Source organism: Xiphophorus hellerii, chromosome 17, assembly GCF_003331165.1.
Source record: "Xiphophorus hellerii strain 12219 chromosome 17, Xiphophorus_hellerii-4.1, whole genome shotgun sequence".
NCBI lineage: Eukaryota > Metazoa > Chordata > Actinopteri > Cyprinodontiformes > Poeciliidae > Xiphophorus > Xiphophorus hellerii.
In genome coordinates this window covers 4,153,174-4,170,005 of record NC_045688.1, presented here as the reverse complement: position 1 = coordinate 4,170,005, position 16,832 = coordinate 4,153,174, and the positions used below count along the sequence as shown (strand labels likewise).

General features: G+C 37.2%; 1 protein-coding gene and 1 long non-coding RNA gene across 3 annotated transcripts in view; both read right to left on the bottom strand.

The window, feature by feature from the left end:
- Window positions 1-4,954, bottom strand: part of LOC116736415 (uncharacterized) — a 6,943-nt gene extending 1,989 nt beyond the window's left edge. Inside the window, exons 1-3 of the long non-coding RNA XR_004342557.1 lie at window positions 4,808-4,954; window positions 4,243-4,245; window positions 2,384-2,390 (exon numbers count right to left, since the gene is read on the bottom strand). This is a non-coding gene — a long non-coding RNA (uncharacterized LOC116736415). The remainder of the gene's footprint in view (window positions 1-2,383; window positions 2,391-4,242; window positions 4,246-4,807) is intronic.
- Window positions 4,955-15,046: 10,092 nt separating this feature from the next.
- Window positions 15,047-16,832, bottom strand: part of wnt5b (wingless-type MMTV integration site family, member 5b) — a 76,301-nt gene continuing 74,515 nt past the window's right edge. For both annotated transcript variants that reach the window (XM_032589272.1, XM_032589271.1), the window contains 2 exons: window positions 16,009-16,167; window positions 15,047-15,661 (listed from right to left, as the gene is read on the bottom strand). In XM_032589272.1, coding sequence (XP_032445163.1) covers window positions 15,362-15,661; window positions 16,009-16,167 — 459 coding nt within the window. In that variant the 3' untranslated portion in view covers window positions 15,047-15,361. The remainder of the gene's footprint in view (window positions 15,662-16,008; window positions 16,168-16,832) is intronic.

Below are 16,832 nucleotides of genomic sequence, written 5' to 3'. Positions count from 1 at the left end.
ACTCCAACCAAACTATAATATTACCCAAAATCCCGTTTCAACCTCTGTCTCCACAAAGCTACAGCTAATCATAAATAATGAGTAGTGTTGGCTTTGAGCTGAAACCTCATTTGGGTGGGGTTCACTTTTGGGGTGCAGTAATGCGGTATGATTCAGGAGCATAGCCCAGCTAGCTTCTACATAAAAACGAACCGCTAACATCAAGAGCAAACGGACAAAGTGGGCGTCCCCTGGTGTCCTGATACAGCAGGGACATTATGGTCCAGCTGCCAGGAGTCTTATGATTGAGACCGGAACAAAGAGAGACAGTGTGACGAGCATTTGACACAAACACACACTCGTTCTCTGAGTCGAGACGCAGCACAGATATCATCAGGAACACACTTCTGATAGCCATGGTATGCTTTAAATCCCTTAAATTGTCAATGTTTACAAGTTTTAAAGTAATGACAAATAAAAAAATTGATTTCAGGGGAAAAACTTAAATACCAACACGTGTATTTATGACTAGAGTTCATGAAATGTAAATGTTAATGCTGGTCCCAAGTTGATAAAATATTTTCCTCACCAAAAGACAATTAAATTAAATTAAATTATTGTAGTAGAAGAATCAGAAAGCATCTCATGCTGGTCAAACAGCTTCAGAGGTTATTAAATAGATTATCTGAATAAAAAGATAAATAATTTCAGCATAGAAGGCTGAAATAAATTTTGTTACCAAATAAAATTATGTTATTTGGTATAAAAAACAAGGGTCATACTGAAAAATAATTGGTAAAATCATAAATACATTTTACAAATATCTTAAATAGGATTCAGTCAATCTAAAAGAAATCTCTTTGCAATTGATACATTTTTAATGGATAAAACATAAAAATAGTTTCAGTCTAGAATTAATAAATTCTTCCAATTTTGATAATGTAATAAAAACTAGTCTTTATGCTTTATGTGGACAAATTTTACATATATATGAGATTAAAATAGTGATCTTGTGTTTTAACATAATTTTAGGAATTGTGGAAAAAAATCATCCGTCATCCGGGAGGGACTCAGAGTAGAGCCGCTGCTCCTTCACATCGAGAGGAGCCAGTTGAGGTGGCTCGGGCATCTGGTCAGGATGCCTCCTAGACGCCTCCCTGGTGAGGTGTTCCGGGCACGTCCCACCGGGAGGAGGCCCCGGGGAAGACCCAGGACACGCTGGAGGGACTATGTCTCTCGGCTGGCCTGGGAACGCCTCGGGATTCCCCCGGAGGAGCTAGAAGAAGTGGCTGGGGAGAGGGAAGTCTGGGCCTCCCTTCTGAAGCTGCTACCCCCGCGACCCGACCTCGGATAAGCGGAAGAAGATGGATGGATGGATGGTGGAAAAAAATAAAAAATAAAATTTGTGGCAATAAAAAAAGTGGATATTATACCACCTCTGGTATTTATGATGATTTTTGTAAACCTAAATTATTCGAAATACCCTGACTCGTTTTAGACACCAACTGTCTGACATGAAGCGCACACAAAGTCTAAATTACTATTCACAGATAATAAAAAGCTGAGCTCCAAGTGTGCATGAAGCCAAACCACTACTGACAGAGGGAGCCCAGCAGACCACAATAAGGTTGTCAGTCCTGCTGGTGAACAACCAGAAGTGGCTTTAAAGCACTAGGTGGTAATCCAAAAGTGGGTCAAATGAAAATAAGTGGTCTCAGAAGATAAAAAAGAGCAACATTGAGCTATTAAAAATACATATTCCTTTTGTGTATGCAGCGTGAAACTGACTGAAGAAGACCACATTATTAATAACTGTTCACCATTACCAAATTTTAGGTTTTCCAAACATCCCTAGAACGGTGGGCAATTTATCTGCAGTCTTTGACGAGGAATTTAGTCAGATTATGGTCTAGTTTCTAAAATAGTTGCTTATTCCTTATTTAATCTTAAATTTTAACACAATCAGAAAGAATTTGCTTAAAAATGTTACTGCAGCTTCAAAGGAATCCCATTCAATCATTTACCCTTTAAAGGTGTTTCATGCGTTAAGATGATTACTGTGTCCATGGATAAAGCATTTAAGTCTTGATAATCTAATTTATTTTGGCTTATGCAAGTATTGTGTCTGTACATTTATACAACCGCAGGTGTCAGTGTAAAGCTTTGTAAATCGTGTTTTTCACCAAACACACTCAGATACAGGTTTTAGACTGCTTTCTGGGTTGTTTTGAAAATAAATAAAAGTGGATGACATAAGAGACATAAAAAAAATAAATAAAGCAGCTCTTCTCTTTCGTGATCAATCACGTTCGCATTGATAGATCTATTTTTCTATGAGCTATGTTTAGCTACTCTCCTGGCTGGCACACTTTCAAACACTGACATCATTACACATTAAATTCACCACAGAGCTGTACTTTGTCTATGACATATGCTCAATATCAATGTCTTGCAGGGTGGGAGTTGGAGCACATAGCAGCTTAAGCAATAGTTGCAATCTTCGGACGAAATTCAGGGCATATTTTTACTGCACAATCTTGCAAAACGTTGATTGTGAAAGGCACTGAAACATCAAATAAATTATGCAGTAAATATCTGCTCTGAAATTACAAGATGAATCTGTTTGTCAGTTTAAAAATGAACCATGTTCCTGGAGTAATGAAAAACAGCTTAATAAGAACATAACGGTTATTATTAACTCAGCCTCATGATTCCACGCACTTCAGTTTCATTCTGTCACTTTGGGTTAGTTGTAAATGGAAACTTAATCGAGGAAAAGAAACTGTATTAAATATGAATTTCTCATATAGGTAGGTTATTGAAAGAGTTTCTATACTGCCGAAGTTTGTGTCCAAGACAACTACCCAGACTATAAAATATTTATAAAATGACTTCATGCCTGAAGAAGACTGACTGAAAATTGGATGTTGCACCATATACAGATGGAGAGAAATATCAGATATCTAAAAATGACAAGTTCTGTCTCATACTCCTAGAGATAAATATTCAGCTGTGACTAGTTTACTACTGGTAAATGTGTTTCTCAGTGCTAACAACTGCATGACAACTGTTTGACAACAAGCTATTTTTGGAATATTCTGGGAAAATGCTTAACATTTTCTGATGTAATACAGTAATGGTTCAACACATTAATAAATACTTATTTTTTACTTAAAAAGTTAGATGCACATCCATGGGGTTGGCTAGTAAAATGTAGTTTTCTGGGTAGGCTACTGGTATAAGTGCAAATCAAGGTTTTAAAACCTCATACTTTGAGAACTGCACAAAATTTACGCTACACAACTCCAACAGTTTAAAGTGACTTTAATGGAATGTTAAAATGCTACGGTCAGCCCCTCGTTCACGAGACACACAAATTCATCTCATTCCCGGTTGCAGAAAACAGGTTTGGTGTGAAAACTTAAGGTGTGTCACTCATTACTCCCATTGTGATGAAGCTGTATTTACAGCAGGATAAAGTATGGCCTTTCTGTTCTAAATAAACCAATAAGCTTGCATTACTGTTACAAGATTTTTGTGCAAATGCCATAAAGTGTGTGTTATTTTAAATCAAGGTAAAAAAATAGTTGTTTGCTGTTGTAAGGAGGTATTTAATCATTTCAAATAATTACAGAACAGTAATTTTTGTTCTGTTTCTGTTGACAACCTAGCCAGGGTTACGTGCTGAAGTTTCAGCCCAACAAAGTGCGTATTTAAACAAACCAAAGAAAAGTAACTATTTGTATATAAAGCTAATAGTGTGGTAGGTAATATGTTCCATTATTTATATTCCAAAATTGAGCTTATTTGATAAGTAGTTCATGCTAAATTACACCACAATTGGTCTAGAAATCATCTAAAAAATTCACTAATACAAGGGAATGCAAGAAGAATTCATGGTAGAATTCTGTCTAACTTAATAATTCTAACATACTTATTAAAGTCTCTTTAAATTCAAAAGTAATTTTAAAAAGTTAATAACGCAGTAAGTTTTGTACGTGGTATTTCATGTACTCCTATTTTTTGCTGACTTAAGAGAGCAAGAAACAGGTGGAAATAAAGATATTGATTATACAAGATTCACTTGTATTGAAAAACTGAAAACAGCAGCTACTTGTCAGTCACTTAACAACTCACCTTTAAATACCAAAAAGGAAACTATCTTCGCTAAAATAACGTCAAGATGAGAAAAGTAAATTAATAGTGGGAGCTCAGAGATCCCAGGTATCAACTTAACACTGGCGAGCAAGACAAAGAAAAGACAAACTCCAGACAGTCTACCTTCCACTGACGGCGCCAACTTTTACCAATTTAACACAAGACAACAACAAAATTGTGTGTCATCTAGCTAACATTACGCTAATGTAAAAAGTAACCGTAGTTACATCTAGAATGGCTAAGAAAAAAAGACCCCAGACATACCGCAGCCCTTCAGCAGTCTGTGAACATGGTTTGTTTACACCGAGCTAGCGAGCTGGCTAGTTCGCTGCCACGTCTGACAAAAGCGAGAAAAGTAATTTAGACAGACTATGTTTGTGTTGACAGCTTTCCCCGTCGCACTCAATGTCTTTAAACATGCCAAATAACAGGTTCATGTGTATAACAATGTCTCCCAAAGACAAAGAAAAGCTTTGTTTTTCGGGGCTGGCTAGCAGCTTCTAACTCCTGTTGTTTTGACAGCCAGAATTAGCTGGATAGCAAAGCTGCTATTCAGGGAGGCGCTAACGTTACATTAAGGAAAGTATGGGGTGATATTTAACAACCTAAAACAGGACATAAAAACAGCACTGATAATCAACAGTAACCAAATACGATTGGTAATATTCACCTGCTCAGAATATCCGAGGAGAAATCAGTGCTCTACGTGATGTTAAAAGAGTTGGCAGAGAGTTGAAGCTGCCACCCAGCTCCTCTCCAGCCTAAACGGTTACTAAGCGAGCTCCCTTCCAGAGCTCACTCACCTACCGGAGGGAGGCGTTCAGTCCGTGACGCTACTCGCATGAGCACAAGACGTCCAATCAGATGGCTCTGCGAAGAAACTGACCAATCAGCGATGACCAGGAACAAGACATGATTGTTCTATTGTAGTTTTTAACCAAAGCTGTTACCCAAAAGCAAAAAATACTAAAAACAAAGAAAACCGAACAATTACTGTAAAAATAACTGAATAAAGGCTGAAAACAAATGAAAAATTAAATAAATAATAAAGATGCAAATGATAAACAAACAAAACAGGAAAATAACCCTAGTGACATAAGTATGTATGATGGTAAATATGAAAAAAAAACAAAAACCTAGAGGACACAAAATGCTACTTTATGAAATTTTGAGAGATTAAAAGAAAATCTAGAGGCACAATTCAGTTTGTTAAATTGTGTAAATCTGTTAAAAGTTCTTAAGCAAGTAAAATATTTCCAGCAATGGCAGCAGATTATAAATCTAGAACTATATAATATACTTTGTAATATGACCACTCTCCAATTATCAGTTGTCCAAATTGCCTTGACAGTTTTGTTACACATATCTGACTTAACGTGCCTGTGTGCACAGTCAACATGAATCGAGCCAATGAATGCATAACTGAATCATCTGCCGTTTCCCACCTCTGCATTTCTGATTTAAGAAGTGCGTGCAGACATGTGAGTTTCATGCCAGAGCACACATAACCCCACTCCCAAATGCAATGCAATTACAGGCAGCGCTTAGTTGTGCAATAGGGAATGAGCTATTGTGATGCAAAGCTCTGGCAGCTGGGTGTATTCCTGAAGGCCAAGCTTCATAAATTTTCTTTTAAATGGTTAACCGACACACCAGTTTCACCTTTAAACAAGCTTAGCAAGTATCTGCAAATATTTGTTTTCAAAAAAAACTTTTAGGTTGTAGAGAATATGTTTTATAATTTTTACTCGTATTTTTCTTTTCTTAAACACATGATGATATCTGCTGAGTGTGACTGAGCAGATATCACCTTGTGCCAAGGGTGGCATAAACAGCTATGCAGTTTCAAAAATGTTTTAAAATATATTTTAGCCTATTGCATGAATTAAAACAGGCCGTAATTAGTACATTCTAAAGCTTTGACTGCAATAAGTTTTGACTGCCAGCGTGTGGCATTACTTGAAAACCGTCTTTTGTATTAATTCTGGCTAAGTTTGTCTGATATAACATTTTGTTTAATGATCTGAAATATTCAATCAAACAAGCAAAAATAAAATAAATCTCCATGGGGACAAACGCCTTTTCACAGCACGTTAGGTTTGTGCAACAGCTATGCTTTAGAAATTGATTTTATCTCGACCTGGGCAGAAGACGTGGAACACTTTTTCTCTCTCACTCTGACAAAGTCCAAAACCACGTTCGCCGGACCACTACACTAATTTTATTGATAGTGAGGGCAAACTAAGGGTAAACTAAGAGTCTGTCTTTAGTTTCAAAACATTATTTAAAACATGATTTCTCTACTTAGATGTCTTGAATTTTTCCAGGATTGTCTCGGTTCTTTACTGATGAGAAAAACATTAAAAACTTCCAAACTAAACATGAGTGGCACTGAATGCAAGAGTGTCCTTCACTGAACTTATTGTTGGCATAACCAGTTTGTTTGTGCAACCTTCATTTGTCATTGCACAACCTTTTTATTTTATTTTTACAAAATAAAAGTTTGAAAACAAAACATTTTCTTTCCACTTCACATTTATAATTAATGATGTTGGATAAAATCCCAGTAAGGTTTTAGTTGTAATGTGACAAAAATAAGATTGAAATTTGTTTTACACAGACAGGGGTAACTCTAAAATTGCTACATGTATTTATTTATTTTTGTTTCTTTTATCCTCTGACTAGATTTGTGCAGAATATAGTAACAGGCTATTTTTCTTGGAGAACACGCATTTGGGGAACTTTAATTTAAAACATATCAACTTTGGAAATAACATGTACATTACATACAATTAATGTTTTAGTTTACATTTACGCTATAGGATTTTTTTTTATTTTTTTTTACCAGTAACTGTGGTGCCATTGTTCTGGTTAAACAAATTGTTTTCATATACATTTTTCTACAATGAATAAAAGAACTCATATTAAAGTTCATGTCACCTTGATAACATCTTCTCTCAAGAGCATGGTGATGGCAGCATTATGCTAAGGATAAGCTTTTTCCCCAACTGAAAAAGGGAAGCAAATCAGAGATGATGAGAAGATGCAAGAATGTAGGGAATACTGCAGAAAAAAGAAAACTTTCAAATATATGTTTCAATTTGCCTGATCAGATTAGATTAAGTTAGAAAAAATATGAAGATCTTCCAAAGTCTTATACGGGCTTAAAATGGCAGCTGTAAATTAAGTTTACCAAGCAGACCTGAGTTTTTTTTGATGGGGGCACAGATAAAGAGAATGAAACAAACAACATGAAAACTGTGATCCTATCCCAATGCAGCTCAATCTAAAAGTGCAACACCTTCAATTTTAATTCATTAACTTAAAAATGTGAAAGTAAAAAATGAAACTGGTCCAAGGGACCAATTAATTACAGTTTCTGTGCCAGCGCATATCATCACGAGGAATTAATTCAGCATTATCTCTTCAGTATAGGGACCATAACAGGGGCCAGGACCAGTTTTCCAGGGGCAAAGACCCCCGTTGGCTAGAACCACCCGGGCCGGTTTATGTTTTGTCGAGCTGTTTCTGTATCATCTTTCAGTCAAACTGTCATCTTGACCGTATATTCTCTACCGCCTCCTAATTTGAAAGCGAGTTTGTCCAGGTAATTTTCCATTAGTTGACTGTCGTGTTTTTTAGGGTGTGAAACATCGTTGGCAGGATGAAAGTTTTCACACGGCACAGACGGGTTACAGCCGGTACGCCACACCTGAAAACACAATCATAATTATAATTTGTTGAACTTCAAATGGCTTTTATTCGGTTTATGCAATGGCTCTTACTGGCGTTAGGCAACATGTTTATTCCAAACAGAACCAGAGTATAAAAAATGTGGCCCATAATCAGTCCTCAACAAGATTATACAAAGCTTTTAACAAGACACGAAGACCTGAAACAGTGAAACAACATTCAATACCAGCCCTGCTTGATCACACCTGGCGTCACTGAAACCATGATAGGACCAGCCTTAAATATTTATAAATTAGGTCACGTAACCATGACCTATATCCAACATGCTTACCTGCATCTGGGTTGCAATAAGAGCAAATAATGTTCTACACTCATCACACTTTATTCTTTAGCTCCTCAGAAAAAAGAAAAATGCATTAATGAAAAGATTTTTGTCTATGCTAAGTGCAATATGATATTAATAATGGTTATTTCCCATTAAATCTTGAAGTCAACACTTTGGGTACTTGAATCAAAGTGTTTAAGTGCATATTTTGAGTATAATGACCTCATTACTTGCTGTGTGTAATTTCTGAAGGAATGCATGAAGCATTTATTTCAGCTGCTCAGAGACACCAGTGTTTTTAATTTACAGGCATAAAATCTGTTGTACTTTATTTCTTTCATCAGTATGAAATTAAGTTGAATATAAAAGCATTGGTGCATTAAAAAATATTCACACACCCTGAACCTTTCTATATTTTGTCACATTAGAAACAAACCTGAATGTATCTCATTGGGATTTTCTATGATAGCGTTAGGAAAAATTAGACAGGAAAAATATTGCTTATCAGGTTTTCTGACAGCTTACAATATTTGTTTGTTTCATGGTTTAATTAAAAAAAAAAAAACTATTTTATGTCTAATTTTAGGTTTTAGAACAACAATAACAAAACAAAAAACCCACATATCCTAAAAACACACCAAACATAGCAGTGGCAGCATCATGCTGTGGGAATTTTCTTCAGAGAGGAGAACAAAGCCGGTCAGAGTTAACAGAATGACATATGGAGCTAAATACAGGACAATACTGGATGAAAATGTTTTAGAAGATGTGGGAAATTTGAGACTGTGGTGTAAATTTACCTTAGACAGCAAGTCTAAACATGCAACCTGAACTATAAAGACGAGGAGTTGATTAAACAATGTTTTACCTTCCACTCAACAATTATGCACCGATTTGTCAGCTGAATAATGGTATTTGTAGTTGTACTATAACATGTGAAAAAGGTTTAGCAGTTTATATTATTTTTGCAAAGAACTGAATATCTTTCTTTGCTAAACTGCAGTAAAAACAAAACAAAACACAAAAGTTGAAATTAAATATTTCCATATTGTTTTGACTTTTGTATCCATATTGTAAATGGGGCTAAAAGGTCAATCAGCAGAAGCGCTTTAGAAGATATCTGAGACGTACAGAAAGGAGCAGCACTGACGTGGAAGTTGACCTTCCAACTCAGAGAGCACTTACTGCATCTGCAGAGCCATCCCCAGAAGATTAGATATTCAGACTACTCAGCAATCCATTCTGCTCCTACCACAGCTTGTAGAAAGCATATGGATGAATGAGCTTATGGATAAGTGGCTGAGCATTTGTGTTTGACTTGGTCTTTGAGCTCTGTTTGTGTTTGAGGAGTAAAACAGCAGAGTAAGCAGCTGAATAAGGAAAAGGCTTGGAATCTGTCGCGCTCTGTAGGTTTATGGTATTTGAAAATGAAACGGTTTCCTCACTTCAGCTAATCTAGATCACAGAGAGATTTCTCACACCAGCTGCTGGCTAATCTACAAACATATTGTGCAAAATCCCTTTGTACCCTTTGCTTCTGGTATCATGTGGCTAAATGCGGGGAAAATGCTCTCACTCCAGCATGATAAATGGCCTGTTAAAGACAGAAACTGGGCAGTTAATGCAAACATTTTTACTCTGGTTTTATTATGATTTTAGAGGAAAAAGCCGCTTTCTTCCTCCTGCGCTGAGACAAAACAGGTTTTAAGAATAATGGCCTCATTGTTCAATGTCAAAATCTGCCAAAAATAAATAAATAAATAAATAAGAACAGTAGGAGAAAAACAATGCCTTGTAAAAGTATTCACACCCAGAAAATTTTTTATATTATACTCAAAAACTGTTAGTTTTTTTGTTTTTTAATTTCTTGTGTGAGAAAAAAAAAGTCTCTTTTAACAAATAAGTGCGTGCGTGAAGTGCGTCATTTAACTCCTTTTCCCCCCCGAAACCCCTAAATAAAAGACAGTGAAACAAATTGCCCTCAGAAGTCACCGAATTAGTAATCAGAATTCACCTTATGCAGTTTATTCCCAGTTCAAAGATTAGAAAATAAGATCCCAAATTTCTGTTCAATCCTTCACCACAAGCCACAGCTCCAAACCCAAGACATGATCGGCCAGAACCTTTAACCCACCAGAAGCCAGAACTCCCTAGATCTCTTATCTTGTTTCATTGCAGCTAAAAAGATGACTGAACCAGGAATACAACTGAACAATCAAGAATGAAGCAGTTAATTAGCATTAGAATCAGTGTAGATCCATCAAATAATGATCTGTTTGTTAAAGATGAGCCTACAGCAAATGCTAGTGCCTCATAAATTTCATATCCTTGACCCCATCACTGTGTTTGAGATGTAGAGTCATGTGTGCTGCTCCTCTAATGATCCGAAGAGAGCATTATTCAAAGAAACGTCCAAGAGGCCCAAGGCAACCAAGGTGGAGGAATATGTTGACAGTGTACCCGTTAGTTGTTTGGTCCACAATTCTGGTCTTAATGGAAGAATTACAAGCAAAAACAGCAGTGAACTTTTTGGCCAACAAACAAAACTAACAACACATAATCCTAAACACAACATCCCAAAGGTGACATACAATAGTGGCAGCATCATGATGTGGGGAGGCTTTTCTTCAGCAAGGACAGGACAGAATAGCTAACTTGGTCATGGGGAGGCGGATGCGGCTAAAAACAGAGCCCTAAATGTACAATAGCTAAAATAGAATGGTCTAATCAAAGACCAGATGTATGGTTTTATTGAAAATTCATGGCAAGATCTGAAAATGTATCTTTATAGGCTTTTGTCATCCAGGATGACTGTGCTTGATCTATATTTGCTAAGAAAAATGCTAAAAGGTTCAGTATGTAAAGCTGATGCAACTAAAGGACTAATTGTAGCAAAAAAATGGCTCTGTACAGCATTAAATAATTTTTCCACCATTAAACTACTACGCAGTACTTTATATAAGTCTATGACAATAAAATCCCAAGAAAATAAGTAGCTGTACGTTTACATACATTTCCAAGTCACAATTCAATAAAAATCCACACCCAAGAAACACTAAGAAGCAACACTAAACTGGCTACATGGCCACAAAAACATAAAAGTATTCATATGTACTAAACACACTTACCTCTGTGATCCTCTGCAATCACCAGCTTTTAAAAAATAGCCTCACAATAAAGTTAAGAAAATACAAAAACCATTTAAAGCAACATGAGGGTGGAAATCCTCACCGAGTGTTTAGTTTTCTGTTTGTGCAAATTCAAGCTGGCAGCACTTTGTAAACAGATGGCTGTTAGGCCAGGAGGATTAGATGGGCCTGAAGGTTACACTTTCACTGATCTAATCTTGCTAGCACCTCACACACGTCATATTGACATAAACGACAGATTTTATAGATTATCAGTTACTGATTATTGTGTTTCCAGCTCCAGTAAGAACTAAGAGTTTGTCTACAATAAGAGATGACCCCAGACGTTCACCGTCCTCCGTCAGGTGAGGAGGATTTTTCATACACAGGAGTGTAGGTCACTCGTGCCGCTCTGGTCAGTTGTCTAATCCAATTATCTGCAAGCAGCTACAAGTAATGGGATTGCTAGTAAGGTCACTGTTCTGACCCGATTAGCTTCGACATTCAGCGCTAAACATTGAAAAACACCGATAAACAAATGTTAAGAGACAACTTAAGATCATCTTGATGATATTTATAGGAATCAAATACGGTAATGCTTACTGTTTAAATGTGGAAAATGAATGTTGTGGGACAGAAATTAAGAACAAACAAGGAGTTCATAGAAACAGACAGACAGTCTGCTTAGCCATCTGTTGGAATCAAAGGTCTTCAGGGGAAAAGGCAAGAAGAATTATGAGGAAAGTTAACTGGAAAATCAGCAAGTTCTAAAACATATATATATATACAGTATATACGTATACTATGATGGAGGGTTGGATGAGAGAAGATTCAACTTTCAGAAAATTAAAGAAACACATTTTCCTTTATTGTTTCTGTCTTGTGTATACAGATCTTCTCAAACTCATTTGACATTTTTTACCCTATTGCAAAATAATGCAACAAGGTAAAAAATAAAAAAAAGGCTTAGCTGTAGAGGAGGGAACTTGTTAACCTGCGTCAGACTTTTCCAGAAGAACTGCAGCAGACAGAAATCTTCATTTTCAAAGTCTACTTTATCAAAAGAATACACAGTAATATGCATGTATAAAACATAGAAAACATCATAAGCTTATAAACACCAACAAAATATAATTTCTTATGCACTAGTTCTTGAACGTGGCTTGTAAGGAATTGCAGTCCAGTTCTTCTGTTTCTTCTTGCATTTATTTTCCACACCATCTTCAGTCCACAAACACATCTATTATTTGCATCACAGAGTCACAAAGTGTCACAGTCCTGGCAAAAATACCAAGTCAACACAACACCTGACATCTTGTTTGACATTGTAAGATGACAAAGGTCCATTTAGCACTGAAAGTGTCTCTTTGCATGTCTTCATTAAGGCCAGTCCAACATATTCATCTCTCTAATGGATGATTTCTTCACCTGATATGAAGGTTATGGAGCTAGACAGCAAACTGCCCACTTAAACAGCAACAATGTCAAGCAGCAGGCCTCATTAATCCGCTCACAGGATCATTTGTCAGGTCACCGACACAAAGGGGAGTGTGCCCTGTCCTTTTGAGAATTATTGTTAGCATTTTGCTGATGTTGCTGCAGGTTCAGGCATTTAGAACTGGATTTATGTAAGCTATCCTTTTTCTCCTAAAGTTTACCAAAAAAACCCCAAAAACCCAAAGTATCTGGAGTCCCTCTCTTCGCAGTGCCTTGCAAAAATATTCAATATCCTTGTTCACATTTTGTCACTTCAGAACTACAAACTTCAATGTATCTTATTGGGATTTGCTACATAAACACAAAGTGGGACGTAATTATGAAGTGGAAGGAAAACGACATGAACTTTTCTATTTTGGCTACAAATTAAACACTGAAAAGTGTAATCAGCCTTCCTTTCCCTGAACCATCAGAAATCGTCTAAGTAAATGGAGTACATATGCACTTCGGTGAATCTCAGTTCAAACTCGACAGTTCTTCAAAAGCCTTGGAGATTTGTTGGAGACATTAGTGAACAAACAGCATCCTGAAAACCAAGGAATAAAGCAGAAAGGTCACGAAAAAGGTTGTGGAGAAGGTTAAAGCTGAGTGAGGTTATAAAACAATATTTCAAGCTTTGAACTTCTCACCAAGATGTTCAATCTATCATCTAAAAATAGAAAAAAGAACTGCAAACCTTTCAAGACATGATCATAATCAGACAAGTAGAATAGAGATTAGAGGTCAACTAATAGTTGTGCACTCCACAAACCTGGCCTTGAAGGAAGAGTGACAAAAAGAAAGACAAACAGCATCCTTTGAGCTTCACAGCAGGTGTCTCAGCAGTGAATCCTGTCATGCTAAACTGGAAGCAACACTGATGTTGCTGCACTCTGTTCATCCATAGCAAAGTAAAACGCAAGAGGTAGAGTTTCACAATAAAAAGTATTATTATGTTTGATTTGCAGATTTTACATTTCCTTTGTGCTAAAATCAACAATAGAGAAGCAGATATAGAAATATGTGACCCTTTAGAAAGCAAGTGAAGGAGTTTGGTTTCCTTATTAACAGGCTGCTTCCTACTCAGTGTGGAGCAGTTTGATAGATATCTTGTATCTATTGGTCACGCGAGGATCTGTCGCTGTGTAACTGCAGTCAAAGTGCAACAAATATCGACTTTAACCTGAGCGCAACACAAGCCGTACCGAGCTGCTTGCACTTCGATGCTGAGGGAGGAGATACAGTGCATTGGCATTCGCTCAGCGCAGGAAAAAAAGGGAAAAACAAAACGTTGCGTGGAGCATGAAGCACAAATGAATGGATTTCAGAGGTTGGTGGAGCTGATGCTGCATTTGGTGTGCAAGTCTCTTAAGAAATTCACGTTGCAAAAAGCCATGAAGGGAGCACAGCACACATGTGAAAGCATGTGATTTGGCCAGTTAAAGACAGAAAACATTTTAGTAAAAAAGTCCAACAGACCCTTAAACTGGACATGTTTGCTTTGGTGGTAGAATCATCATGCTTGAAGTCCCATACTATAACACAGGTAGAAAAAACAGATGTTCCGGTTGGGAATAGCTCACAGCAATGTTCAGAGACATGAGCCTGATCTCTTTATTTTTAGTAATAGAGTGTTGTCTACTCCAGTGTTTCCCAACCCTGGTCCTCAAGGCACACTGTCCTACATGTTTTAGAGGTTTCCCTTCTTTAATGTGCCTGATTCAACTGATTGCAGTTCAACAAACGCCTGTTAATCAGTCATCAATTGAAATCAGCTGGACTGAAGCAAGGAAATACCTAAAACATGCAGGGCAGTGAGCCTTGAGGACCAGGGTTGGGAAACACTGGTCTACTCAACAAGGAGAGATGCTTGCACTATCCTGACAGCAACATAAAACTTGTTCAGGGCAGAATGTTATTTATAACTGTAATTGCAGCAAAAAATGGCTCAACAAAGTAAAGTAAAACCATGGATTGTTTTCCATGTACTGCATATCTATGGACCACTTTTTGTAGGTTTGTCACATAAAATACAGTTTTTGGATGAAATGTGAAAAATATGGAAAAGCTGAACTGGTATGAATACTTCTATAAGGCACTTTGGGTTCATTGTCACCTTGACTTGTTCCCTTTCTGCTGGTTGTAGTTTGGGGCATTTCTTTGCTCCTGCTCCTGGGATGGGAGTGCATACGGTGATGTTAGCAGTGCTCTTACATTAAAAAAGCAGCAGGCAATCAGAGGAATCATGGCTGCGTCACACTTTCAAACAAACACAAGTCTCTTTAAATTAAAATGTGTAAGTTGTAGATTTATTTATTTCTTAATTATATATTTATTTTTATCTCTTCAGCTCACACAGGTCAAATGTGTCCCCACTTTAAGGGATTGAAACCTGTTCCTTTTTTCCCTTTCATCCTCGTTTGTGCCGTTTTGTTCTTCCATCAGGACCGTGATCAGAATATTGGACATCTTTTTTTTAATATATATATATGTATATATATCAGTCCATTGATCAGCTCTTTATATTAAAATGGATATCATCATTCCTCTCCTCTCTTTTCACTCCCATTTCTTTGGGTCAGAGTTAACCCGCCTTTTTGTGCTATTTGCACATAAACTGGTCCACGAGAGTTGTGCAGCGCCTGCACTTGACGTAGCAGCACCAGTGGAACTTGCAGTGACAGCGCTCGTGCTTGTATGTCTTGAACTGGTCGTACCCTCTGCCGCAGCACATCAGCTCGCAGCCGTCCATACCCTCTGAGGTTTTGTTGCAGTAGCGGCCATGCGTTCCCAGCGAGCCTGTGGTTTCGTTCCGGAGACAGTAGTCGGGACTTGGGTCAATGTAGACCATGTCCTCAGGTGTCGGGTTGTTGAAGCGCTTGTCTTTCAGCTCCAGCTTTCCCTGGTAGAGCAAAAGAAAGGAGGGAAAAAGTTTGAGTGATACATCTGGACAGTGAACCACCAGATCAGTGGTCTGGACTTTAAAGAAAACTCCCTATTGTGGCTTCATTTGTGAGTTAACCAAGAGTCATTTTCAGATTTGGGAGGAGAATTAAATTTAAAATTTCTAACACATATAGACCCGCTCAGTTTCTCAGCTCAGCTTATCAGAAGTCAACTTCCTTAAAGTTTCATACATCTAATCATTAAAAAGGAAAATCATGAGAACGTCGAGTGTGTCTGTTTAGCACATTTCACCAATAAAGCATTCAAGTAAATGTTTATGGTCACTACATATCAAATTAATACCTTGCGTCCAATCTGCATGGCCGCAGCACTGTCGTATTTCTCTTTCAGAAATTCTCCGACTCGCCTGAAGTCAGCCAGCTGAAGCCAACAAGTTTTCAGACTGCAGGACCCAGAGACTCCGTGACACTTGCAGGCGACATGGGCTTGGTTGTAGACGGCCTGGTGAAAGACAGACATTCATATATACTGTATCTGTAAATAAATCCTCCTATGAGAAAAGAACCAGCATGACGGCAAAGTACATTGAATTCTTAGTTTCAATAATACTCTGCTACCATCTAGTGGTGTAAATATGTAACCATAGAATTTCTGCGACAATTTCTCCTGTCAACATCCCAGACTGTTTCAGAGTCAAATTTACAGTATAAGGTCTTTTTTCAAATAACTCAATGAATGGAAATGACTAATAAACTGTATATATAAATATATTTACATTTATCCTGAATTTGAAAATACTTAATGGAGATCCTTGTTAAAACACAATGTCATAACAAAATGCTATGTTGCTACCACTCACTTTTGGATATTTTATGGGAAATTTGTCTGATAGAAACCACAAATTAATGAATCATTGCAAAAAGGTGTGAAAAAGCCTTCTGACAAACTCTTAATGGTGTGGTGTATTTGTGCAAACAACCATTTTTGCTCAACAGAACCACCTCTTCCTGCAATTGCAAGTCTTTTGGACCTGTCTGTTGTGTTTTTGGTCTTCTTTGTCTTGTTTATGCAGTAACATTTAAAAAAATTAATCCTTCACAGATTAAATTACAGGTGGGCTACCAGTAGATCACTTCAAAAAGCAGTTGATTACACAGTATTTTATT